General features: G+C 38.6%; 1 protein-coding gene across 5 annotated transcripts in view; it reads right to left on the bottom strand.

Moving 5' to 3' along the window:
* LOC117394422 (band 4.1-like protein 4B) overlaps positions 1-27,081 on the bottom strand; it is a 189,765-nt gene that overhangs the window by 47,258 nt on the left and 115,426 nt on the right. For 4 of the 5 annotated variants that reach the window (XM_059012940.1, XM_059012939.1, XM_059012941.1 and 1 more), the window contains exons 16-18: positions 22,366-22,559; positions 11,785-11,906; positions 301-426 (exon numbers count right to left, since the gene is read on the bottom strand). In XM_059012940.1, coding sequence (XP_058868923.1) covers positions 301-426; positions 11,785-11,906; positions 22,366-22,559 — 442 coding nt within the window. The remainder of the gene's footprint in view (positions 1-300; positions 427-11,784; positions 11,907-22,365; positions 22,560-27,081) is intronic. The other variant, XM_059012942.1, reaches the window with a different exon arrangement.

Below are 27,081 nucleotides of genomic sequence, written 5' to 3'. Positions count from 1 at the left end.
ATTAAGGGTTACTAAGATATTTTGTAAGTAAAGGGTCCGATTGAGGAAAGATAGGCAATACAATTCCCACCCCTAATCTTACTGTAAATCATTTGTTGCCATAATGTGTGCCGGTACTGTATATAAACTAGGCTAGATGAGCCTAAGTGTCATTATAGACTTAAGAGCCATCTCTTTGAAGCACCTATAACATAGGCTTACAAAAAAATGAATACACAAAGTATTTGGGTAAGTATAATAAGAACCACTAAGAATGAATGTAGGTGCCCTGCTCTGGGTGTGAGAGTCCTAGTGCTTTACCTGTGTCCCCACCCTGAAGGCTGCGTCCATCTGTGCTTTGAGAATGTTACACTTCATGTGGTCAGGGACTGCCGAAGGAGCGGCAGGGGAATGCAGGCTCTTATCAGACAGCCGCTTCTCCTCACCCTGTGGGCGACACAGAGCAAGAACCATTACTACTGGGAGTTGACAAACATTAAGCAATATTATAAACCTCACAGATCATCTCTGTTAATCAGGTTCTCAGTAGAGGGTGTCACTATCCTACAGGCAGGGGTAAAATTCTCCTGGTGCTCACTGGTACTCGGTACCAGGATTTATTTTGATGCCGGTACTGGGTACCGGGGCTTATTTGATCTGCTTTTCATTTAACGCACATGCATTCCATGAACTCTTACTCAGCCCACTAGTTCCGTTGGAACTTGGAAAGCAGTCTCGTCACAGCAACTAAACTCATTAAAATATTCTTGAAATGAACCAATGGATGACCTATTGACATTAGTTCTTGGTAGCAAGATCATGAGAAGTTATTTGTCAGCCTTGGTGCCAATCATTATTAAACCTATCGGGCAGTTTAATTTTGGCATGCGTCACAAATCTCTGCCCATTTTGCTTTGTGTCGTGCTCATTGGTTGATCAAGGAGCGAAGCGACATCAAAATAGCAGTATGGCGTAATATTTTCTTTAGGAGAAACTATCTGTGAACGAACATTGCTGCACATGAATTCTAATTTATAGATATTAGAAATACGTATCACAACATGTTTTTCCTTGCACCGATTTACCACCTTTCCAGAACTTGTGTGTCAGTTTCTAAACTGGCAAGCGATGCATGGGATTAACATAAAACACATCAAACACAAGTGCTACTTCAGATTTGGCAAGCTAATCAGATATCGGGCCCAACTTGCAAGGTAAATGCAGACCTGTCAACTCTCCCTTACTTTCCGGGACTCTGCCGTTTTTTGGACACTTCTGTCCACTCCTGGGACGAATGCAGATTATTATTAGAAGGGCCTGGGAATTAAGAACCAGTATAGAGTTAAGAAGGGGCTGCTGTATGTTTAAATCATAAATACTTTGGTTTTATTTTAAAAAATAAATGCCAAAAAAAGTGCATATATCTATATTTTCTTTATTTTTCTTATGATATACTTAGTATTTTTACTAAATAATTTGCAGTGTGGCTACCAGTACTGGGGGCCTCACTCTGGGGCCACCAAAATGTTTTGTTTGAGAACCAACGGTCAACAGCTATATTAAAAGCATATTTTATTAGATTGAAAACATCTGAAAATAGCATTAAACTGGAACTTTCAGTTTTATAAATAATTTAAGTACTTGCCGTGTTGCCTAGCAAATCTGTTTAAAAAAATTATCCTGAAAAGACTTCTCAAAGCTGATTGCCAGAAAGTGTGCGGGGGAAGATGATCACGCCATGATGAAGAATCAATTGAAGAAGGTGTACAGCATGTGTAACACTTACATAATTCCATCACATTTCCTTTTGTTCAGCTTTGAGAAGTCTTTTCATTAACACATTTTTTTATGTTAATTAAACTAAACAGAAACACAACAGAAAAACAGATATCATTTATTATTGTAGAATAAGTAATAGATAAAAAGGGATATATGTTCTAATCCAAGGCTATCAAAGTGGCATGGCCCTGTCTTGTTATAGGTGAGTATTTAGGGTCTGGAAAGTATGGAGATGATCAGAGAATGCTATGGAAATTAAAATGGCCAAGTCAAGTAGCATTAAAAAATAGAGGGGTATTTCCACTCCTACTGTGCATTGTTGAACTTTGACCTTTTTTTAACAATTATTTTTATTCATTTTCCAATTTTCTCCCAATTTGTAATGTCCAATTATTGTTCAACTTGGCTCACTGCTGCAACCCCCAAACAAACTCGGGAGAGACGAAGACGAGCACTCGCGTCCTCCGAAACGCCAGCCATATCCAGAACTGACAGCGTCGGAGGTCCACGCGTTCTGAATTGCATACAGGCCGGCCTGCAGGTGCCCGGCCAGCCACATGTGTCACTGGTGTGTGGTGAGCCAAGGACTCCCCAGCCGACCTAACTCCTACCCCGTCTGGGCAGTGCTTGGCCAATTGTGCGCTGTCCCCTGGGAATTCCCATCCATGGTCAGCAGTGGCATAGCTTGGATTTGAACCGGTGATCTCCAGGCTATAGGGCGCAACCTTCACTCCATGCGTAGTGCCTTTTACTGGATGCGCTATTCGGGAGCCCAGCTTGGACCTTTTTGTATAATTTGTTCATAGTATAGTTGTTTTTTTAATACCATTTTTAGGACATCGTGAAACAAAACAAAACTCCCTTTCTATATCAGTTACTGCATAGTATAATATTTCTTAATGCTTGTCATTTTAAGGTTTAACTTAAGTGTTATGACAGTTATCACAGTACATGACAGTGATACATGCAGAGGGTACAAAGCTTTCAGTATTGTCAGCTTCTTTGTTTGTGGTGAATTGGTTATAATTTATTATTTTTTAAGGCTTATTTTGTATTAAAAAAATTATCGTGCACTGATATCTATACATTTTAGAAGTATTTATTCATCGGCACTCAAATTGTCTCAATTTTTTTATATGTTTACCTGCAGAAAGAATATAAATAAAACCACAGGTCTACTCCACCCGGCTGCTTATATGAGTACCTGCACTTTTTTGTTGAGAATTTCACCCCTGCCTACAGGTATTGTAGATGTCCTCTAAAGGCTAACAGCTAGAATCCTGAAGCTTGCTTTAAACAGCGACATCAATTTCAAGCAGTCTAAGCGGAGATCCAGTCCACAACTTACCTAAAAACACATTTAAAATATGTTTTATAATAACATTAATACCCTCTGCAGTGGTCTGTAGATTTAGATTGTGACACATAACTATATATACCAAATAATGACCTCTATGTCAGATGTTCATTTTTAAATTATGCCTGTCCTAATATTTGTTTTAAATTTGTACCGTAAATAAAGCATGATTCGCATGGGACTAAAAAGCAGGTGTCCTCAGAGTTGGTCAAAAGCAGAGGACGTCTAGTAACCTCCCAGGCGTTGATTAGTTTTTATCAAGGAACGTTGGTAAATTCAAAATGAAATGCCATGTTGTGGCCCGAGAGGGCGCTTTTGTGCATGATTTGTAAACAGTGAACCAGTGTAAATAACTCATCTTGTTGTACCTTCTTTTCCAAAGGCTAGAATAAGAGGCATGCACTTGCAGTTCAGCGCTGTTGCGCACTTTAAACAACAAACACAAATAACAAAATAATAGATACAAGGGCCAAAACAAAAAGTTCAAACAAAACACAACAAAAACTGTCCAACCTTCCCTGAACTTTGCAAACTAACCAGCAACACACAGATCAAAAACCACTCACCTACTCCCTCTCCCAGACAAAGGATTTCTGGTTGCTTTTTATACAGGTGGCCACTCCCCAATTAGCACTAACTAGAGAATGGCCACACCTGTGATTGCAGGCAGAGATACAAATTAAACCCATCCCTGCCAAATTTATATTCCCAACCCCCACACACTTTGTACATTTAAGGCTTTCGCCCTGCAACCCACCATTAAAAGCATCGTTATGTTATGTTTTGTATTTTCGCCGGTCCCCAATTTGGTTATGCCCAATAGTAGTGCTTTGCTGAAGTGTAGAATCTCAGGACAGATCTTACCAATTTTAATATTATATTATGGTTTATTGTGAAGGCTGGTATTGCTTTGAGGCGAATACCCTGGAAATCCTATATCAATTCTAACATAACATAGACATTTGCGACAGTCGATTTGCACTGGAGTAAAAAGAGACATGGAAACATGAAATGGACGGTTCGCATGGGACTAAATTTCACAGATGTTGGTGATTTATGTGGTGATTTTCAGTCTGTGCAAATCGGGCTAAAGGATCGTTTTAAATACCACTATTCAAATCAGTCAATCTCTTCAATATACATTAGCCTCTGCCACTGCTGTTCCATTATATTTAAAGAAAGTTCACAACTGAATCTAATTGTCAACCTGTATACATGCCATATTTCCTTGGTAACTACCATAAAAAACATTGTTTTTTTAATTGATGCAAGCAGCACTGTTTAAATTTGAATTAATACAACAAATTTGTAAAAGCCAGTACAGCGGGAACTATTGTCTAAATATGGTTTTGGAAAGAAAAAGTTCAGTAAAGCAAAGAAGATATGTTCTTGAACTTGTTTGGGTACTTGATAAGCTAAAATAAAATACTGGCAGGTTAATACAGATGTGATGTGGGATGTAGAACTTGATTTTATGCCCTGTTAATTATTACTTTTTAGAAATTTTGAAAAACTGAATAGTTTCTAGCAGTTTAACTAAAAACAAAAAACAATACTAAAATTATTAATGGAATAAAACAAGGGTTATTTCGGTACTAAACCTGTGTATCTTTCTTTATTTATCGGTGTTGAGCATGTAGGAAAAAAATCAATTGTAAAAAAGTATTTTAAACACAAAAAAAGGTGTTTTCCTAAAACTGAAGTTTCAAAAAGGAGGAGCGACAATTTTTACGGCAATAGCTGGCCATTGATGTTGCAAGTTGTGTTGTAGCTGTGAAGCTTTCAAGCATTAGAGGCACCAAACCCTTGCCTTTAATAACATCCTTCAGATTTGTATTGTTCTGGGTCATTGGTAAACTGGGGTATTGCTCCTGAATGATGAATACCTGCAGCATTAACCCTGCCTCAGTCACTGCTGTTGCTGAAACAGAGGGAACTGCAATGTGGTTGAGAGGGATGGAAGTGTACTGTATGATGTTCAGTAAGCAATATTGAAGTGTTTTATGAAGGTGGTTCATGGGTAGTAAAATTACTTTGGAAGCAGCCCCCATTGGACCCGGATGTGTATAAAAAAATGTGAACACTATGGAAACATTAAGTAGTAAGAATGGCTTCCTCACTGATACATTTCCTTAAAAGGTACTACATTCAGAAAAATCTGTTTAATTGTTTTTAGAATTTTAAACTTCATTGCTATGATGAATGGTAATGTATTCTAGAATGATGATGGGGATCTTGAACTTCAAACATGCTTCAATTAATGCAAATTACGTTTTGATGAGCGAACTGGCCCTGGGAAATAATCAATGCTCATAATTCACTCTACCTCTTAAAAAGTCCTTGACGCCCACTGTGACAGGGAGGACTCTGTCGCTGGTTCAGCTGTGCTGCTGCTTAGTAAACAGGAAAGCTTGCCAAGACCTGAGGTGATCGGGAGGTCCTGATTGGCTGCAGAGGCATGTCAGTGTCTGATTCAGTATTATTCAGTGACAACCCACGTAAGGAACATCTCCGTTACACCCACATTAACCACTACTCAACTTACTGTTCATTAAGGCTGACACAATCCCAATCGATTCATTGTGGATATTGCTATTTAAAAAGGATATGGTTCAAAGACTAACTTGTTTTTTTTCTGATCTGTGTTTGACATTAGTAGCTATACAGTACCCTTCATATTTCTAACTTCTGGAAATGTTTGAGTTATTCTATCTATCTACCTAGCTAGCGCTCAACATATTTACATATCTATTAACCCTATCTATCTAATGTATCAATCGAAACCTTAATTCTGAGTACTATCTACTGTACCTCCAGGTATCTTGGCATAAAAATATCTATTTATAATTGAGTTGTTCTGAGAAAACCTGACAAAATGTAGGGGGAAAGAATTCTCCTCCTGGTTGTCACCAATACCTCCCCATAGTTACTGTACCCAGAACTTTTCCATCATCAATTAAGCTAGGAGTTCCCCAAACCTTCTTGGCTCTAGGCCCCCCATGACATTAGGCAACCTGAGGACCCCCACTCGAAATTTAGATTTTGGTAGCTTTAGCGAAAGAAGTTGCTTGTTTGTATCATTTGTAACTGCTCCCTAATTCCTGTACTCCGTTGTACACTGTCTGACTGCAAACGTAATATAAACCTGCCTGCAAAGGTAAGCCGGAGCGGAATGGTTTATTTTATTTATGTTTATTTTATAAATTATATCAAGAACTTCAGAAAAAACACATATTTGGGAGAAATTTTTGGCTGTATTAGCTACAGCCCCCTGAAACCATCTTGTGGCCCTCAGTATAGTAACCCCTGAATTAAGCAATCAGCTGAAGACCTCCTGACCCAGACTGTTGTCAGATTTCTTATTCTAGGTTGGATTATAACTCCTGCAATGACTCTTTTGTCAATTCAGAGCAGATTTAGCAAGGCCCTGATCTCACATATTGCTGCTGGCACTATAATCCTGGTCACTTTATTAACACCTCAGGAAAATAGTTATTAAATGTCTGAGTTGTTTATTTGTGGTTTGTTAATTTTATTGTATGCCATTTTCCTTTCTGGGAAAAAATGGGCTAATGACGATTTCTTGGCTGGACGCATGAAGGAGCAAGGGTTGTCCCCAATAACCACTAAGAGATCAGATCTCTCCAGGAGAAGCTAAATAATGTAATGCACTTATGGGAGGGGATGGGGTAATCCACTAAATCAACGTGAAGAACTGCAAGTAAAAACAAAAGTTTTATTTAAAGGTGTTATTCAGAAGGCGCAAGACGATCTCAATGCAACTCTGCAAATATGACAGTCAATGAAAACATGAAGGAAATAATACGGTCTCAGTAAAACAGAGTACTGTACTGCTCACTAGCTCTCCTCCTCCTTATCAGCTACTTGGGCGGAGATATGCAAATTAGAATGAACTACAGGTGTATTTGAAGGCTGTACCAGTTGAAAAAGTAAATGGAAATGTTTGCATCTTCATACACTGTAAATCACTGTGACTGAAAACTGTGAAAGTTATTTTTCAAAATGGGTTTTCTACATTTCATTGCATTATTTATAAACGTCATACACTATATGTTGTACAATATACAATCTATGCAAATTTCATTTGAATCGTTGTGTACTGTAACTTAACTGTTAAGACTCTAGTACTCGCCTACAGATGCCTTGACCAGACTGCACCCAGCTACCTCCAGACCCTCATCTCTCCCTACACACCCACTCAGCCTCTCTGCTCCTCCTGCACTAGAAGACTGGCTGTATCTCCTCTATGCTCCCCTGCTTCCAGAGCCCGCTCCTTCTCCACCCTCGCCCCGCAGTGGTGGAATGACCTTCCTACAGATGTCAGGACTGCCCAGTCCCTGACCACCTTCCGGCACCTCCTCAAGACTCACCTCTTCAGACAGCACCTGTAGAACTCATCTTTTCCCTCTGGACACTTTATCACTTTTCCTTAATGCGCTTTACTTGCTCTTATCTGCTCCCTATTTACTGCATTTAATCCTGTACTTTAGAGTACTGTAATCTGTCACAAGTGTTATTTAATCTCTAGTATTTTGTATTTAATTACCTGATGTAACTATCACTGACACTGTTATCTGCTCCGATATTGAATCGTATTTTGTCATATACTTGTACTTACTAGAACTGAAGTCATTTTTTTTTTATCTTGCTCTTAATTGTATTAATACTTGTACTGTGATTCTTGAAATGTATTTTTTGTTTACCACTGTAAGTTGCTCTGGGTAAGGGCGTCTGCTAAGAAATAAATAATAATAAAATAATAACTGTAAATATAAAATTATAAATAATAAATTAATAAAACAAAGGCCTGTATTAGTTGATTATCAAGTTGCTTATTTATTTAGATAATTAATTCAAACTGTATGCTGAATACATTTATATAATTAAAGAAGAGGATTATGAATTCCAGAGAAAATTAAGATAATTATTTAAGGTATTTTATATATTTAATTATGGTTAAAGCTTTATTTTTTTCATGGTTATCATGGATTTCATGCACTCGGATATACGACACTCAGATACACGTCAGTTGTGTTTTACCTCCCTTGTATTAAGAATACAATCAACCCCCATTATATATATATATATATACACTGTATATATATATATATATATATATATATATATATATATATATATATATATATATATATGTAACAAATTAATGAACATACCCGTCACACGTGATTTCCGACTCCGTCACCAGTTTTATGATACAAAGCCCATCTCTTCAATGTTACAATTTATTTGATTATCCATTACAGCCTGCTTTTTTTTTTCTTGCATGCGCAAATCAGTCTGTCTTTAATGTGCAGTTACACAGCACTTCCTCCAGTTTCACCTGACGAAAATGCACAAAAACAAAGCGAACAAGACCAGCTACTGTAATTAAACAGTTTTAGATAATGTGATGTATTTTTTTAAAAAAAATCTGTGATCTTTAGTTGCTTTTGTGCATTTTCATTTGCAAGTGAACTGAGATATTAGGGCCTTATCGTGCACTATATTCTGCAATTTTGAATACTGACTCGGGATACTGTTTTAATTTTGGAAACCGTGTTGTTGTTTTTTTATTTTATTTTTTATCTTTTGCAATATTGCATTACCTTTTACGTTGTACGCAGCATTTTGATTCCATTTTACCTTTTACGTTGCTGTTGGGTCGTTAATGGGGAATTTTACATACTGCTACAATACGTACCGGATTTAAAAGTATGTACTGTATTACAGTCCATGTGTCCAGTTGTCTCTTTTGGCAAGTGATATTTTCAGAATCATATTGTTCTGAATTAAAATACTTCTGTTGAAAATATAGTACTGTACCAACAAAAATCTAAATGGAAGCCTACTTATTTTAAAACACAATCTATTTTTGACATTGTATTGTTCCCTGAAAATCGGACTAGGGTTGGAACAGGCCAAAATGAAATAATCAGACATGTGTCACACTGGTTTAACCATCACTGAAGTCAAAATTGTATAGGGTTGGATATGTGAGTGCCGACTGTATGTAGTTCAAAGTGAAAATTCCCATTTCTGAAAGATAAGTGTACATATACATATTTTTTATCACTTAAATACAGCACTAAATATTGATGCACCATGTAATACACATTTAAGAACCTGGCAGCCGGTTTAGATTGCATAGAGCTGCATGATTTCTTTAAAATGTCTTCAATGAAAAAGTCACCGGCTACATCAAAAATTGGAAATATTTCTGCTAAAGATCACTCTGTTCAGTACAAGAAGGGAACATTTCATGTGTCTTGTTATTTTTACAGTTATTTGTTTTTATTTTGTTTGATAATTCACGGATATCTTTAAAAGGTGGGCATTAAAAACTAGGGGGTAGATGTACTAAAGTGTTGCATCTGTTGCAATCGTTGCAAACCACATGCAAACCAGTCGGAAGTGTAGCGTGAAATGTACTAAACAAACGCAAAGCTGTTAGCATCATTTTAACAAATGCTTTGTAGCCACAGCTCTTATTTGCACTTTAGCCTTAAATGAATATGTAATTCTGTGCGTTCTGCAGAAATTCACAAAAACAGGGTGGAGATCAAAACTATTGTAATGAGATGTACTAAAGCTGCAGGCAATTGTGACACTTACAATTGCATCAATTTGTTCAGAACTTTTGAAAGCATGTTTTAAACAGTTGCAATTGTTGCTGGGATTTCCCAGTCCGCTTTTTCTCATGTTTTGCCAGTTCTGCTTAATGTACCCAAGTACCTAATTTTCACTAAATTCAGGGTGTACTTACAAGCCTTGAAAACAAATTTCTATGATATTTCTGGTTTTCCCAGCGTGTTGCCATCTGTATAGGACCATGATCTATTGTGTGTTAATTGTCTAGGCTACTAAGTAGACCGACTTAAAACTAATAATAATTAAAATAAAATAAAAAACCCTAAAATCATTTAGTTTCAATTTAAAATAATATTTTACTCGCATTGTACACCAATGTGTACAATGTGTGTTACCAGTAGGCTAAAGTACAAAAGAAGTGCTCTAGGTATTAATTTGATTTTACTACTTACTGTACTGTATACTGTATAGGCCTACTGTACAAATTTATATTTTTACATAATGTAATGTGTAGCCTACCCAAAACACGAGTGTTATTTCAGCGCAATGATTTATATTTAAAATACATTGAGAACTGCAAATGTATGTGTGTGCGATTTTATTGTACTGCTTTTAAACCCGACACCTCCTTATGTCAGATAAATATGTCCGGTTTAGCGAGGGGCTACTGCATGATTATGAAATGCTTTTTGGGGGTGAAGGTTGGGGCCCCACTATAGAATCTGATGGATTAAACTGCCTTTCATTTTTTACATATATAACAGTATTAAAATAGGTACAATGAAGACGGAACAGAATGCATTGTATAGATGACGTTTACATTTAACAAAAACAATGTTATTTTGATTCTTGCACCCTTGCATGTATAGACGTTATTCTTCGGGCATCCTCTGCTGCACCAAACCACAACTCAACTGCCGCTATTTTATTTGAAAAAATGTCGCACAACTCTATTTAAATTAGTATATTGCGGCCCTCTTCATTAACATATTTTTTCTTCGTACATACAACAAAATGTGCACTTTGCGGATTGTCGTAACGAAAATGCAAATTGCGGTATGTTTGCACTGCGACTGGCCCATCTTAGTACATCTACCTCTAAATATTCTACAATTTAGCATTTAAATATTTAGGAAAAAATGTTGTATAATAACTCTAGGGAAAATTCTGAATGTGACGTTTACTGGGTTCACATAAAACATTACAATATAATAATACTACTAATAAATACGACTACGACTAATAATAATAATAATAAAAAAAACCCATAAAAAGTGCATCTGTTCACGACTGATGACTAATACATGATTAATTTTATTAATAAAGTCCACGATCACGTAAATGTCTGAATATATTTAAATATGAAGTTTCTATTTAGCAGCAATGCATTGCACTGTTTATTGATACAGAGAGATCCTGCATTAGTGTACCGGTTTAATTTCAGATTGCCATTGAACAAGATGAACAAAAAGCTTGAATGGAGGATAGATTTTCTATTATACACATGATCAGCTCTTGAGGTCTGCAAAGCGAAGCTGAACTCAGCTGTGTAAAATGTTTTGTTATAATAAGAGCCATCCTACACATGACCTATTAACTTACTGTAAATCACAAAAGAATTGCACTCAGGAACTACTATTAAATGCTAAAATGTGTTGCTCTTTTCTTAACTATACAAATATGCTGTATGTTGCATGAAAATGACAGCTATCTGACAAATCCTAAAAGTGATTGATTTCTCATATGTGATTAATAATAATAATAATAATAATAATAATAATAATAATAATAATAATAATAATATATCTAGTAACAATGCCCCATGAATCTAGCATTGTATCTATTTTATTTAAATCATCTCTCATTCAGAATTAATGAACTATGATCAGTCACTGAATGATGGATCGGTGCAGACGGTTAAGGATTTATGAAAGGTATAGCAAAGTGATCCAGCCAGATACTCAGGTGATTAAACAAACTGTCAACACTGGCTGCATAGAAGCAAAGAGACAACATGTAATCCATTATTCAAAGCTGCTGATTCCAGCACGGTTAATGACCTTGTTATTGATATTGATGTGCAGAGCTGGCCAGGGTCCAGACACCTTGTTCGCCTCCACCTCGACCTGCTTCAGACGGGCCGCCGTCTCTTCGTAGCTGCACGCAATCCCACAGTTCAGCTCTGACAGAGAATTAAACAAGAAAATAAATAATGTGTACACTTTGTTGTTTATTTATTTGTTCAAGGGGTTTTGCTGTTGAAATGCTCAAGAACAAACCTGTATCAACCTCTTCGGGTCATTCCGTGGGAAATCACAAGGTTTTGTAATTTTTTTGCCCAGTTGTCTGCATCATTATTAAAATATGTGTTCTTCAGGTGCTACCCATTAAGAGTCAAAGTCAAACAATAACTGTTTAAAAAAGGGGAGGGGGAGTGTTGATTTCATAGACAATATTCCCACTTCTGCAAATTGATTCCAAAATAGCAATGCATATGAATGCGGCTGTCTAATACCCTGTTATGTTTGCATTGAGGGTATATTACATCAGAATTAAACCATCTTGGAAATGCCATTTAGGGATTAGTACACCGCCATCTCGCCAGGGACTGACCTCCCATTATAATAATAATAATAATAATAATAATAATAATCTTTATTTTTATATAGCGCATTTCATAGTGGACCACCATCACAAAGCGCTTTACAAGATACGAGACTAGGGTGTGTGAACTGTGCATCAGCTGCAGAGTCACTTACAACAACGCCTCACCCAAAAGACGGAGCACAAGGAGGTTAAGTGACTTGCTCAGGGTCACACAATGAGTCAGTGGCTGAGCTGGGATTTGAACCGGGGATCTCCTGGTTACAAGCCCTTTTCTTTAACCAGCGGACCACACTGCCTCCTGTTAAATACTGAATCAATTAGACAATGATACACAATAGTCTTGCAATGCACATACTTAAACTGGTCACTACATACTCCGATTCATTATTGATGTATCATCTATATTTAGAAATGATTCGACGATGAAGCCAGAGTTTCAAACCATCAGCCCGTTTCTTTAACCACTGGACCACACAGCCTCCTTATTATCTCATCACATAATGGCTGTAATGTTTTTAAAGTGATTAAAAGAACATTGACTCCAATCGTATGCTTACGGATCTGCCCCCAGCATTAAGAAAATGTGTCCAGGTTCTGTAATTTAAAATCAGTAGATTACACCAGTTACCAAGATTAAGGGAAGAAGCAGTAAATAAAGCTGCAGACGGCGTGACATACTGTACTGACACTGAACCGTCACTATAGAAAAGCCTCCACCCATAGAAAATGAACCGCAAGGCTCTCTGCACCTCATAAAACCCACATTATGTAACATACCTACTTACACCATTAAAGGAAAGCTAAGCATATTTTAAACTTTATTTACATAGTTACTGGACCCTCTTTTATTGTGAAAATAATCTTTTACCTCTTCATTTTAATGTGTTTTACATTAATTCAGGATGTGCAAATATTTCAAATACGAAGGCATGTGATTATTTCAAATGAAAAACGTTACCCTGTGAAGAGCCATATCCAGGGTGTAGGTTACAGCATAGCTTTAGCAATCTATTTTTTTTTTTAAGTTAGGTTAACATTTCCAAATTAAGTTATTTATTTTAGTTTTATTTAAATTGAAATGTTATCCAGAAGATGACAAGTGGATAACTTGTGAACCTCTGTGAAAAGCTAATGGCTCGAATTAACCAGGTCGTCTCTCCCATGCACCAGCGCTACTGTTTCCGAAACGTGAGGATTCAAAAACAAGTACTACTGGAAATGCTGCTGCCGCTACCTCAGATGCACCCCCATTCAAAACTCCAAAAAAAGATGCTACGATGGGAAAAATACGTTTGAGAGGAATGGATTAAAACAGACGGGCTCATCTTTGATGAAGGGAAAAATAAAGTTATTTGTAAAGTCTGTTCTTTGTGTGAGAAGCAGAATATGTTACATTTTCAATGAAGAAAGAAAAAGCCTTAATCTCAGTAGGTTTTGATAACTGGAGAAAGGAAACTGAGCAATTTCAAAAATCACGAAAAAAACATGTGCTACAGGGAAGCAACATAAAAAATGAGCAGCAGCTGTGATGCATAGATAGGGAAAGTTGGAAGAAAGCCATCCAGAAAGGGGGCGGAGTCACAATACCAGAAGTCATCGCCTTAATGCAGTCGGCGATGTGGCAATCGCGGATTGGAGGAAAAGTGATTGCACTCACTACCGAAGGGGGCGTGACTGAGGGTATATCAGGGGAGGTGGAAAAGCAATCTGTTCCTTTGTTATGGTTACGAAAGGACCTGTAAAGGAGAATCGTAAAATAACTGTGAGTGTTTTGTGTTGTCTTGTCTGCCTCGATAACTGTTACGTTTGTAGACAGCTAAAATATCCTGGAAATGTCGCTAAAAGCCAGCACCAACCCTGAACCACACTGCACTACTTTTTTCATCATTGTTGTATAATTCACCACTTTCACTAGGAGCACTCACTTTGGGAACTGTGATCGTGTAGGTGTTTAAAGTGCGTGTTATAATTATAAAGTATTACTTAGAGACTGAACCCCGTGGTTTTTGACAGGGCTTTACACATTGCTGTGTATAGCCAGTCGTATTATTTAAGCCAAACTAAAGCTTCTTTTCAATGTTGAACTGTGTTGGGTCGTTACTCTATTGATTCTGCAAACCACTTTGCCAAAGTAGGCCAGTATACTCAAATATACTAATCTAAACACATTACCCCCACTGTATGCAGGCACAATTTCAATCAATTAATCAACATATTATTTAATGTATTTTATAGTACAGAAATAGGCAGATATAACTAAAAGCAGCTTTCCTAGAGCAGCTTTCCTAAAAGCAGCTTTCCTAGAACTGTGATTCTTGAAATGTATTTTTGTTTACGACTGTAAGTCGCCCTGGATAAGGGTGTCTGCTAAGAAATTAATAATAATAATAATAATAATAATAATAAAAGAAAAATCAATATCACAAATGTAATATAATGGGAAATAGAAGAGTATTTTATTTCAATGAAAACACTATGTAACACAATTTTTGTTCCTGGGTAGTAGTGTTATTTCCTAATTGCTTATGCCTCAAAAGTATAGAAAATGGCTATTATTCCCCACAAACTTTGCTTTTGTGACCAGGACAGTGATATTTTGAAATGTACCTACTTCCAATGAGAAAACGGGCGAATTTGTGTCTTTTCGTTCACATAAAGTCAGAAAAAAACAACATATGAATCCAAATTAACATGTATTTATACTAAAGTAATACAAAAATGACTACAAAAGATTTAGAAGTGAGTAGTTTTTCGAGATTTACAATTATACTGTAAATCACTTTCACGAATCAGCCCCCAAATGTAGTCTCCCATCATGTTCTCGTTATACTGTCCTTGGTAGCGGCGTTCAAAGTCCAGTATATCCTGGTGGAAGCACTCGCCTTGCTCCTCCGAGAACGCTCCCATGTTCTCCTTGAATTTATCAAGATGAGCATCAAGGATATGGACTTTGAGGGACATCCTACAGCCCATTGTGCTGTAGTTCTTCACCAGAGTCTCAACCAGCTCCACATAGTTTTCGGCCTTGTGATTGCCCAGGAAGCCCCGAACCACTGCGACAAAGCTGTTCCAAGCCGCTTTCTCCTTACTAGTGAGCTTCTTGGGGAATTCATTGCACTCCAGGATCTTCTTTATCTGTGGTCCGACGAAGACACCGGCTTTGACCTTTGCCTCAGACAGCTGAGGGAAGAAGTCTTGAAGGTACTTGAAGGCTGCCGACTCCTTAGCAAGAGCTCTGACAAATTGTTTCATAAGGCCCAATTTGATGTGCAGTGGTGGCATCAGCACCTTCCGGGGGTCCACCAGTGGCTTCCACTTGACGTTCCTCCCCACAGAAAATTCGGTCCGCTGTGGCCAGTCCCGCCTGTGGTAGTGCGCCTTGGTGTCCCTGCTGTCCCAAAGGCAAAGATAGCAGGGAAACTTGGTAAAACAGCCTTGGAGACCCATCAGGAATGCCACCATTTTGAAGTCTCCTATGATCTCCCAGCCATACTCATCATACTTCAAGGTGTCCAGCAAGGTCTTGATGCTGTTGTAATCCTCTTTGAGGTGCACCGAGTGAGCCAGGGGAAGAGACGGGTACTTGTTACCATTATGGAGCAGCACGGCTTTGAGGCTCCTGGATGAGCTGTCAATGAAGAGGCACCACTCATTCTGGTTACAGGCGATTCCGATTGCCTCGAACAGACTGGTCACATTGTGGCAGAAGCAGAGCCCATCTTGACGGGTGAAGAAGCTGGAAAAAGGTTGGTGACGCTTCCTCTGATCTGCGACTTGCATACTTTCATCCAACAAGTTCCACTGCTTGAGCCTAGACGTCAAAAGCTCGGCATTGGACTTGGTGAGACCAAGATCTCTAATCAAGTCGTTGAGGTCTTTATGGTTGGGGTAGTATGGGTTTCTCTCCTCAGCTCCACCTCTGAAACTGTCATCTGGATCTACAACGTCTTCCTCGCTCTCTGACTTGCTGCTCTCTTCTAAAGACGGCTGCCCTCTCTCCGGAGGAGTGGGTACGGGGAGCTCATGGCAGTGTGGCACCGGGGCGATGGATGAAGGAAGGTCCGGATACGTGATAGCAGGTGCATTCTTGCCAGTCCGACGTTTGGAAGGGTCCACCATGCAGAAGTAGCAGTTGCTTGAGTGGTCAGTGGGTTCCCGCCAAATTCTTGGGATAGCGAACTTCATGGCTCTCTTTTCCCCTCTGTACCATCCTACAAAATACATTTATTTCACCCATGACTAATGTGTAAGAGATTCTCGCAACATTTTTCATATATGATATATTTTTTCAATAACACTGAAAATTGTAAAACATTTTAAAATTAAAAACTTTTACAATTTTAAAAAGGTTAACAAATTTTATAACATAAAATTCCGAGCAACAATTGTCTATCTTACCTTCCAGAGTTTTTTTGCAGTGCTCGCAGGTGAAATGAGGTGCCCAGGGTTTGTCTTGATCCCCGACAGGCATGCCGAAATATGCCTTGTAGGCCTCACACATCTTAGCAGATGCTTCCACGGAGTACTTTTTCGCTCTTGTCTTGATAAATTGGCCGCAGACATAGCAAAATGCGTCTGCCGGATGCTTGCAGCCTCTTGATGCCATCTCAGAAAAATGCAGATATGTATCCACTTAGGCAGCTGGAACTAAACTGAACTGGTGGGCTTAAGGCCCCTGTATTTATACTACTATTTATATTACTGGAAAGTTCTAGAAGTTACTCCAAGTTTACGCAGCACTGAATCTATCTGGAATGTTCTGGAAAATAGGTAAATTTCAAAATATCACTGTCCTGGTCACAAAAGCAAAGTTTGTGGGGAATAATAGCCATTTTCTATACTTTTGAGGCATAAGCAATTAGGAAATAACACTTACTACCCAGGAAAAAAAAAAAAGTTACACGGTGAAATCTCAAACAGTAAAAAAAAAAAGAAAGTATAAAGTCTCAATATTTAGCTTGTATTACAAAATATAATATTTATTACTTCTGCACTAGCCAGTCCACTCTTTTGTCCAGTCATATGTTGTAATCCAAGTTAGTTTCTTTCAAGGTATATCTGCACTTTCTTTGGCTACTCAAAGTTAAAAAAAGAAAAAAAAGGGATTCGAACCGGATTCTTTTCCGTTCCGGTTCGGCTCTGAACTGAACCAGAATTTTCGGCTCTGGTTCCGAAAGTTCCCAAAGGCTAATTTTGTTCCATTCCGATTCTAACGAAATGAAATACCGGTTAATACCGGTTCAATTTTTTTCTAGCCAAGTAGGTCATACAAAAAAAGCATGAAATACAGTAAACTCAAAAGGAAAACGGTGTGACAAGATATCCGTTTGTATCAAGAAATGCAATTACTTCCTGTCTGTAGAAACAACAATGCCTACGTTGCAGCCTTTAAAAGAAAATGACAGCAGTCCGCTGATTATTTCTTTTTTGTTTCAACTTTCTTTTGCCTGAGTTTGAATTTACAACTTGTTTGTTTTTTTAAACAATTCAAAACAGTGACATTTCCCAAAAACCTCAATGGGTTTGCGCCCTTACATTCAACATAATAACTTAATGCAATGTTTATCTGAAATAAACTCTGCAGCTAATCAAGATCGTGACTCCTTCAAATATGCCACTGCTTTTTTTCTCTGTTCTGTTCCACCTTAGGGAGCTGATATTACATATCTTTCCCACTGCTGATAAGGCAGCGGGGTAGGGGCAGCGTATCTTCCTCAGCTGGGGGCCAACCTAGGTCTCCATGGTGGAGAGGTAAGGTTGCCCATTGGGGGTCTGTGATCTTGGAGGTCTCGGTCCGGTCACGGGTAAGGTGGAGTGGGGAGGGGAGCCAGTCCTCTGCTGCTTCGTGGTGAGGGAGCGGTGAGTAGGCCGGTCTTGGAGGTGATCAGGGAGTCCTCGAAATCCTCCGCCAGTTTCACTGCAGCTTCCAGGGTGTCGGGATTGAGGCGCCGTATCCAGGCCTGGGTTTCGGCACCGACCACATGGCAGAACTGCTTGGATGACGATGGCCTCGCCCATCTGTACTCCCGATTTCTGGGCAGGGCAAAGCCAGTGTACCATGTGGCGCAAAGCCAACACTGCTCATCACCCTGAGAACACCATCCCCACGGTGAAGCATGGTGGTGGCAGCATCATGTCATGGGGATGCTTTTCATCGGCAGGGACTGGGAAACTGGTCAGGATTGAGGGCAAGATGGATGGAGCCAAATCCAGGGAAATTCTAGAGGAAAACCTGTTTCAGTCTGCAAGAGACCTGGGACTGGGGCGGAGGTTCACCTTCCAGCAGGACCATGACCCTAAATGCACAGCCAAAGCTACACTGGAGTGGTTTAAAAACAAGAACCTGAATGTCTTAGAATGGCCCAGTCAAAGCCCAGACCTCAATCCGATTGAGAATCTGTGGCAAGACTTGAAAATTGCTGTTCACCAACGGTCCCCATCCAACTTGACAGAGCTTGAGCAATTTTGCCAAGAAGAATGGGCAAAAATTGCAGGATCCAGATGTGCAAAGCTGGTAGAGACTTACCCAAAAAGACTCACAGCTGTAATTGCTGCCAAGTATTGACTCGGGGGTGAATACTTATGCAACCAACAAATGTCTTTTTTTTTTGTTTAATTAACTTTTGTGTTACAATAAAAAATATTTTGCACCTTCAAAGTGTTAAGTATGTTGTGTAAATCAAATGGTAAAAATCCCAATTAAATCCATTTTAATTCCAGGTTGTAACACTACAAAATGTGGAAAAGTCCAAGGGGGGTGAATACTTATGGAAGGCACTGTACAATAATAAATCACACGGCGTTTCGTCATATAAGCTGCTACAGATTTATATTAGCCAATTCCATGTCTTCTGAAACAAAATTATGTATAAATTAGACAAACAATGCATAATTAAGATTCAGGGTATGTGAAAATGTAAGTGAACCCCTGATTTTATCAGCTCAATTAAGGGGATAATTAGAATCAGGTGTTTAAATAATTAGGTAGATTTTCAGGGGTGAGTTTGGGAGGCCCCACCCTATATAAAGATCAGAAACTCTGTGAGTTTGGTCTTCACCACACAGGTGTGTGGAAACACCTCATGCCATGATCAAAAGAAATCTCTGAGGATCTCAGAAAAAACAGTTTTTGATGCTCATCAGTCTAAAAAGGGTTACAAAACCATTTCTAAGGATTTGGGGCTCCACCAATCCACTGTCAGACAGTTTACAAATGGAGAAAGTTCAAGACCACAGCCACTCTACCCAGGAGTGGTCGTCCACCCAAAATCTCTCCAAGAACAAACCGGAAAATCATCAAGGAAGTCACAAACAACCCCAGAGTAACATCCAAGGATCTGCAGGCCTACTCTCGCCTCTCGAGTGTTCATGACTCAATATCAAAAAAAGACAGAACAAGAATGGTGTTCATGGAAGGAAAGCCAGGGAACCACTGCTCTCTAAAAAGAACATTGCTGCCCGTCTGAAGTTCGCCAAAGAGCACATAGATGATCCACAAGACTTCTGGAACAATGTTCTCTGGACAGACGAGTCAAAAGGTAGAACTTTTTGGCCTCAATGAAAAACGTTATGTCTGACGTAAACCAAACACTGCGTTCGAACAGAAGAACCTCATCCCAACCATCAAGCATGGTGGTGGGAGTGTGATGATTTGGGGCTGCTTTGCTGCCTCAGGACCTTGACGGCTTGCCATCATTGACACAACTATGAATTCTGCATTGTATCAGAAGATTCTAGAGGAGAATGTCAGGCCATCCATCTGTGAGCTGAAGCTGAACCGAAAGTGGGTCATGTAGCAAGACAATGATCCTAAACATACAAGCAGATCTACAAAAGAATGGCTGCAGAAGAAGAAATTTTGCGTTTTAGAATGGCCTAGTCAAAGTCTGGTTCTAAAACCTATTGAAATGTTGTGGCAGGACCTGAAGCGAGCTGTCCATGCAAGGAAGCCCTCAAATGTCACCGAGTTGAAGCAGTTCTGTAAGGAGGAATGTGCCAAAATTCCTCAAAAACGATGTGAGAGACCAACAGTTAGAGGAAATGCTTAGTTGAAATCATTGCTGCTCAAGGGGGTGTCACCAGTTACTGAATCTAAAGGTTCACATACTTTTTCACACATGGATATTGAATGTTGAATAATTTGTGGATAAATAAATGTTGAAAAAATATCATGTTTTTGTGTCATTTGTTTAATCAGGTTATCTTTATCTATTATTAGGACTTAGATTATGATCTAATAACATTTTAGGTTTGAAATATGTGAAATATGTGAAAATCCTAAGGGGTTCACAAACCTTTTCTCGGCACTGTATCTGTTTACAGGTGTAAATGGGTATATGTGCCTACAAAACTGTAAAACCGAAATCATTGTTTCTAATACTACATAGAAAATAAATATAACACTACTTCCGGTATGATGGCTGCATTGTACTCTATGGAGCGTATGTGTCTGCCTACTGGCTCTGTGCCTGCATCCAGGAGCTGTGTTGTAAACACAGACACAGTTCCATTGAACACTATTGTGTAAACTGGTACATACAAACCTGTAAAACTTAAATATTTTTTTTCTAAAAGTAATATAAAAAAAAATAATAATATACAGCACACATTTCATATTAGGCACGTAAGTTGTTATCCTACCTGTCATTTCAGTTTGCTGTGTGCATCTGAGTGCAGCTTGCTGTATTCCAATCAAAGTGACAACTTTCAAGATTAAATATTTCCTTTTGATATATTCCCAGTTGCATTTCTGGAACAAAACGAAGGACTGCTGTCTCCCAGGTACATTGAAAAATAAGCAACTAGGCTTTCACTGAGTTTGCATCTTGACAAATCCACAATCATAGCAATTTCTGTCTCGTAGTCAGTCTACAAACAAAGAAAGGCTTGAAATAAAAAAAAAAAAAACATGTGTGCTAGGATGAGGAGACGTGGCTTGTTTGCTACATTTACAAAAAAAAACAGAATATCTTACATTATATTAAAAAAAAGACATGTATTGCAATGCATGGGTCACATTGACCCACGTGGCGGTTCTACGTAGAACTGTTTATAACTTCATCATCTTTGCGACTCTGGCTATCAAACCGCGTCATGACATTTAATTCATATATTTAGGAAAAGTCAAAAACGGACACACACATACAATTTACAACGGAAAAGTAATTAACATTTTAAATCCAAAATGGGTCAAATTGAACCGCATGGCGGTTTAGTGTTAAAGCCCCCCGTTTCATTCACTTTTTTTTCAAAAGCACAACAATTGCATTTACGAGATACACAAACTAAAGACGTGCATACAATTAACAAGACATGCTCCGAGGTGGAAAATAAATCCAATTTGAACCTGCATACTTTTTAGCTGGTGACTAGTTTTCTACCGCCTAAGAAACTGCTTCCATTATTTCTTAAAACTGTTTACTCCAAATTATACTTAGTTCATATGTTGTCTGATCGTAAAAACTAAACAAAACAAAAAAAACAAACACCAATTACAACTCTTAACTTAATAAGAAACAATTTTCGACTACTCACAAACCGCTATATTAAATGCCTGAGTTGTTTATTTCTGCTTTGGTAACTTGATTGTGTTGTTCTTACTATCTGAAAAAAAAGTACCAATGACAAGTTCAAGTAACCAGCTCTGAGAATCTAGCCCTGTGGATCCTATGCATTTCAACTTTAGAGAATACACATCAGCCATACTCCAATGGTCCAATCACTACAATCAGACCACATGACCTCAAGCACTGGGAGTGAGTATGCATTTTAAACTTGTGTTCTGAAGCTAATGAAAACAGTAGATACATTTTCTGAGTCTGTGAAGAAGAGGCTTTTGTGGTCTTATATTATTCAAATATGTGTGTACCTACATTACCTTTTTCTTTTTGATTTCTATCCTTTTGGTAAACAGTAGTTTTCCTTTTTCACATTTTATATATACATACCATTTTGTTTTAGCTAATCCTATTAAAAAAGGTATCATTGAAAAACCCTTGTTTATAAGCCTTGGTTTAAATAACTGAACTACTTACTGTTCACATTCTGGACGGTTGCTAGGGCATCTCTGCAGTCCATGGTGATGAGTCCGTAGCTGGGGTGGTGGTGATGGTGATGATGTTGGCATCTTCCTAAAACTTTGCTGGTATAGGGAGTTCCTCCGTTCTCCTCTATACTGAACTGATCCAGATGCGTGTTCTTCAGGGCTGGCACTGCTTTCAGGGGGTAGCTGGAATCAGTCAATTGAAATTCGAGTCAAACCAGCTCACAAATCAAGCTCAAGTCTGTATTCTCAGTGCACATGGGGTAGAATGTCTACGTCAGCATGGAAATGATGTAATAAACTCTCGAGAACACCACAGCCTTTTCTCTCTGAAGAAGGAGGCAAAAAAACACACAGCTGTACTTCAGCTGTACAGTGCAAATGAGAGATCCTCCTGGTCTGCAAGTGTAGGGTTGGCTAGATGCTCCCAACATTTTTATGATAGCGGGCCATAGTCAGTAAGCAATAGCACACAGATCAATTCTTTCCTTTTGGATAGAAATATATAAACCCTTAAATAGATCCGTACATCTGCCAGTCAGGAAAGCTTATACTTACCTATATCTCAAGATCAGAACCTGTAGAGCAGGTTCTCAGACTTTTTTCATTAAAAACTAGTCTAGTGTGACTACTGCTTCAGCGTCTTGGAGAGTGACCTTCATTTTAAAACATGATGGCCCATATGCATAAAACTTAGTGTCCTTTATCATGTCAGTAATAGTGTTTAACATGACAGTACTTGATGTGTCTGAACGGTATCATTTCCTAGCATAATTTCTGTGTTTAGGAACATGTATTTAAGCCAATAGTAATAATAAAAAAGTCTATGTTTAATTATCCAATAATTAGGTCATTTAAGTATTTTGTTATTTGTAACGCATACATTAAATTGCATTGTTAACTCGTTTGAACAGGATAGGCAACATACCTGTTGGAAAACATATAAATCAGGTTTGTAGCCTATTCATTGCTCTAACTGGAGAAAATGGCAGGCTGCACACCAAGAGGAGGGAGATACCTTGGAAGATGATTCTGCCAGAACAGTGAGAAGACTCAGCAGATTTGACCCTCTGGATTACTCTGATGATGTGATTCGTAACAGGTATTCCCTAACAGGAGCACAGTTATTCACCCTTGCGGATAACTGAAGTTAGACTGCTAGAAACAAGGCTGTTCCTGTATTAGTGAAAGTTACAAACTCACTGCATGATTTGGATTCTGATGTGAGCGAGTTTTTGCAGGTTAAAAAAAGAAAACCAACTACAGTAATCCATCGTGTATCCGCCCGTCACATATCCACTATTTATTTAGCAGACACCTTTATCCAAGGCAACTTACAGAGACTAGGGTGTGTGAACTATGCATCAGCTGCAGAGTCACTTACAACTACGTCTCACCCGAAAGTTGGAAAAAAATGTAATTAAGTAAAAGTCAAAGTATCCTTCTAGAAAACTACTTGAGTAAAAGTACAAAAAATATCATATCTTAAAAGTATTCAAGTATCAGAAGTAAAAAGTAGCCACCCTTAAATTCTACCCACGGAAATCTGCTGTTACCCTGAGTTACACACCAAGTATATTTATCAGGAGGCACTACTATTTTACACACACCTATACCAATATACATTGAAATCTCAAATCAGGAATTTAAATTTTAGTCACAACATTTATCCATAAACAAAACACAATTCTTGAAACAATTCTTGGATCAAATGTTAAAAATGTGAAATCCTGTTTTGAAACTGCTTGTTACTCTTCTAAACTACTAAATGCATCCTCTGCAGCTAAACAAGCGGGACCACAATAAACACAGATGAGTCAACTTACTCAGAAGCAGTATCTTCTTCTTCGTTAAGGGTTTCGTTGTGTTTGTTGATTGGTTATTTTAAAAATCAAAACGGTCTCTGGTTGGGCATCAACATACTATGTCAGGGAATGGCGAACATTTTTTTTAGCTGGAGTGCCCAAAGTCAGATTTTTCACTAAGTTCCAAAGGTTCCAATGATTAAGGGGATGTAAAACGTTATACAGGGCAAACAGTAACTTTTTAAAACAATATTTACATTCCTGTTTTTTTTTTTTGTAATTAAGTTTTTATTGAGCACATATCAACAAAACAAAAAGTTTTACTATTGCAGTACTGCTACACTACAGTGAAATGCACGAATCACATGTCATCACGTTTGAGAATTTTAATGCTAAACTACATTAAAAGAAACAATCACGTATAAAACGTTGGCTCATTTGGCGCGCTGCATCGGTAACCCTGGCCATAGTGTTAGTTTTTTTGTTTGCAGTTGCACACAACCATTACCCGTGTACCTTCATTTTTTTCAACAGTGACATATTTACTTCCTTAAACATATCTACTGCTTTTACATTTTGTAAAATTAACTGGCAGTAGATAATATACTTTGTGGCATTGTGCTTTTTTTTGGAAAAAGATAGCTGCGGTTGTCTTCATACAGTGGGGGAAAAAGGAGGTTGTAAACAATTCTCAAAAAAAAATGTCTCAAAATAAATTATGCCATTACATTAAAAAAAACAGCATAAAACATCGAGATACAAGCATTGTATGTGACAGTGAATATACTTTCGCTCAGATTTTGTCATTAAGGATTTTTTTACGCTCCCCGACTCTGACAATTTTAAATTGTGTCAGAGAGTGAAGTACGAATAGTACAGGAGATAACGGTAACCACGGTAACCAATATTCTTCCTACCCGGACCCCACGAGTCTCACTGATACATACATAGCTGGCCACAATTAAATATGGACAGATTTGCTATGAAAAATATTTTTCATAGCATTCTATCTGTATTTATTTAAATCTAGCTGTATTTATTTCTTTTAGTTTAAAAAAGCTTTTTGAGGGCTCCCGAGTGGCACATCCAGTAAAGGCGCTCCGTGTGGAGTGCAGGATGCGCCCTATAGCCTGGAGATTGCTGGTTTGAGTTCAGGTTATGCCATCGGCGATCATGGCCGGGATTTTCCAGGGAGCGGGGCACAACTGGCCGAGCGCAGCCTGGGTGGGGAGGGCTCAGGTTGGCAGGGTAATCCGCGGTTCACTGGCAACCAGCGACTCCTGTGGCTGACAGGGCGCCTGCGGGTCTGCTGTAGAAGCCACTCAGATCTGGGTTGTCCTCCGGCACTATGGGTCTGGTGGCTTCGCTGTAGACCTGGAGTGTGAAAAAAGACGGCTTGGTGGAACATGTTTCGGAGGATGCGTGTGTCTGCTGCCGTTTCCCGAGTCGCAGCAGTGAAAAAAAAAAAAAAAAAGCTTTTTGAATGAGAAAAAGATTTTAGATGTATTATTATTATTATTTTTTATTATAAATATTGTATTTGAATTAATTGTGTAGGTATTTGCAAACTGAGGGAATACTGTAACAAACAAAAACATATTTTTGTTCGCCATTTAACAAGTAATTGTATTTTATTATAATCCTGGGCTGGCAATGCAATGTGATTGGTCAAGCAAGTTCCACCTGTCCGTATATTGCACAGATATGGACAGTTGGAGTCACATAAATTCACTGCACTGCCTCACAGAATTTAAAGTAATGGCAGCCATCTTGTTTACAGTTACAGATGTACAGTACAACTATAGAGTGACCAATTAACAGCAAAACAATACCAAAAGTAGTAAGTAGACATGCTGATTTGGATGAAGAACAATTGAATGAACTGGAAGATAACACAACCAAAAAAAAAAAGAACTCAGTGCCGTCTCAACTCCGGCCCTTGGTGCATCTTTTGAATGACAATGTATAAAATAAAGATGTACTTGCAGGCCTTGCTTCTGATAGTCTTGTACTTGTATGGTCCCTTCACCTGGAGAGTCAATTTGGAAGCATACAGCCTTTTCCCATGTGGCCTCCTTGACAAGCTGCATTGCTCTGCAACACACACACCCCTCCCCCCCCCCCAGCTCCTTGAATAAAGTGACTTCTGTGCCACCATGACTTACCTAATATTACTGCTAAACAAGTGTCAATGTTGGAATAATGCAGCTCTGTGCTTAAAAACATTAGGTTATTATCATAACCCTAGTTCCCTGAAATAGAAGTGTAACCATTACTGTATGGGTATTTACCTCTTAAAGGTGCGGAAACCTGAATGAGATATACCAAAGCTGCTCGTAGAGCTTGACGTAGTCATGGCCCGCCCCCAACGGCACAAGAATATAGCGCTCACATTTTTCCTTCAAACCTGCTGCAATCATGGACGCAGCGACCTTGAAGGTTAAAGGTTACATTTCTATTTTAAGTACAAAATGTAACCATTACTGTATGGGTGACTGTACCAAAGCTGTCGCAAGGGCAATATTTCAGAATGACTGGAATACTACAAGGCTAAGCCGAGAGGATGTCTTGTGCATTACCATATGGAATCCCAGTAACAAGTAGCACTGTGCAGAGTGTATGGAGTGGTCACTCTCTGTCAGACTGGAAAGGAGGTGAATGGAAAGCCTCCATTTCCACAGACTGGTTGACACGGAATGCTTAATGGGTATTTATCCTAAAGACCCGGATAACCTGAATAAGATATATCAAAGCTGCACATAAGAGCCTGAGATGCAGTCGAGCTCGCGGCCGCACCCCCCACCTCCTTCAAGGCTGCTGCAATCATGGATTAATGGTTACATTTCTATTTCAGGGAACCACGGTTATGACAATAACCTAACATTCCCTATCAAGTACAAAAT

The sequence above is a fragment of the Acipenser ruthenus genome, chromosome 3 (genome assembly GCF_902713425.1).
Source record: "Acipenser ruthenus chromosome 3, fAciRut3.2 maternal haplotype, whole genome shotgun sequence".
NCBI lineage: Eukaryota > Metazoa > Chordata > Actinopteri > Acipenseriformes > Acipenseridae > Acipenser > Acipenser ruthenus.
Note: the sequence above shows the minus strand (reverse complement) of the source record. Positions and strands in the feature narration are given on the sequence as shown.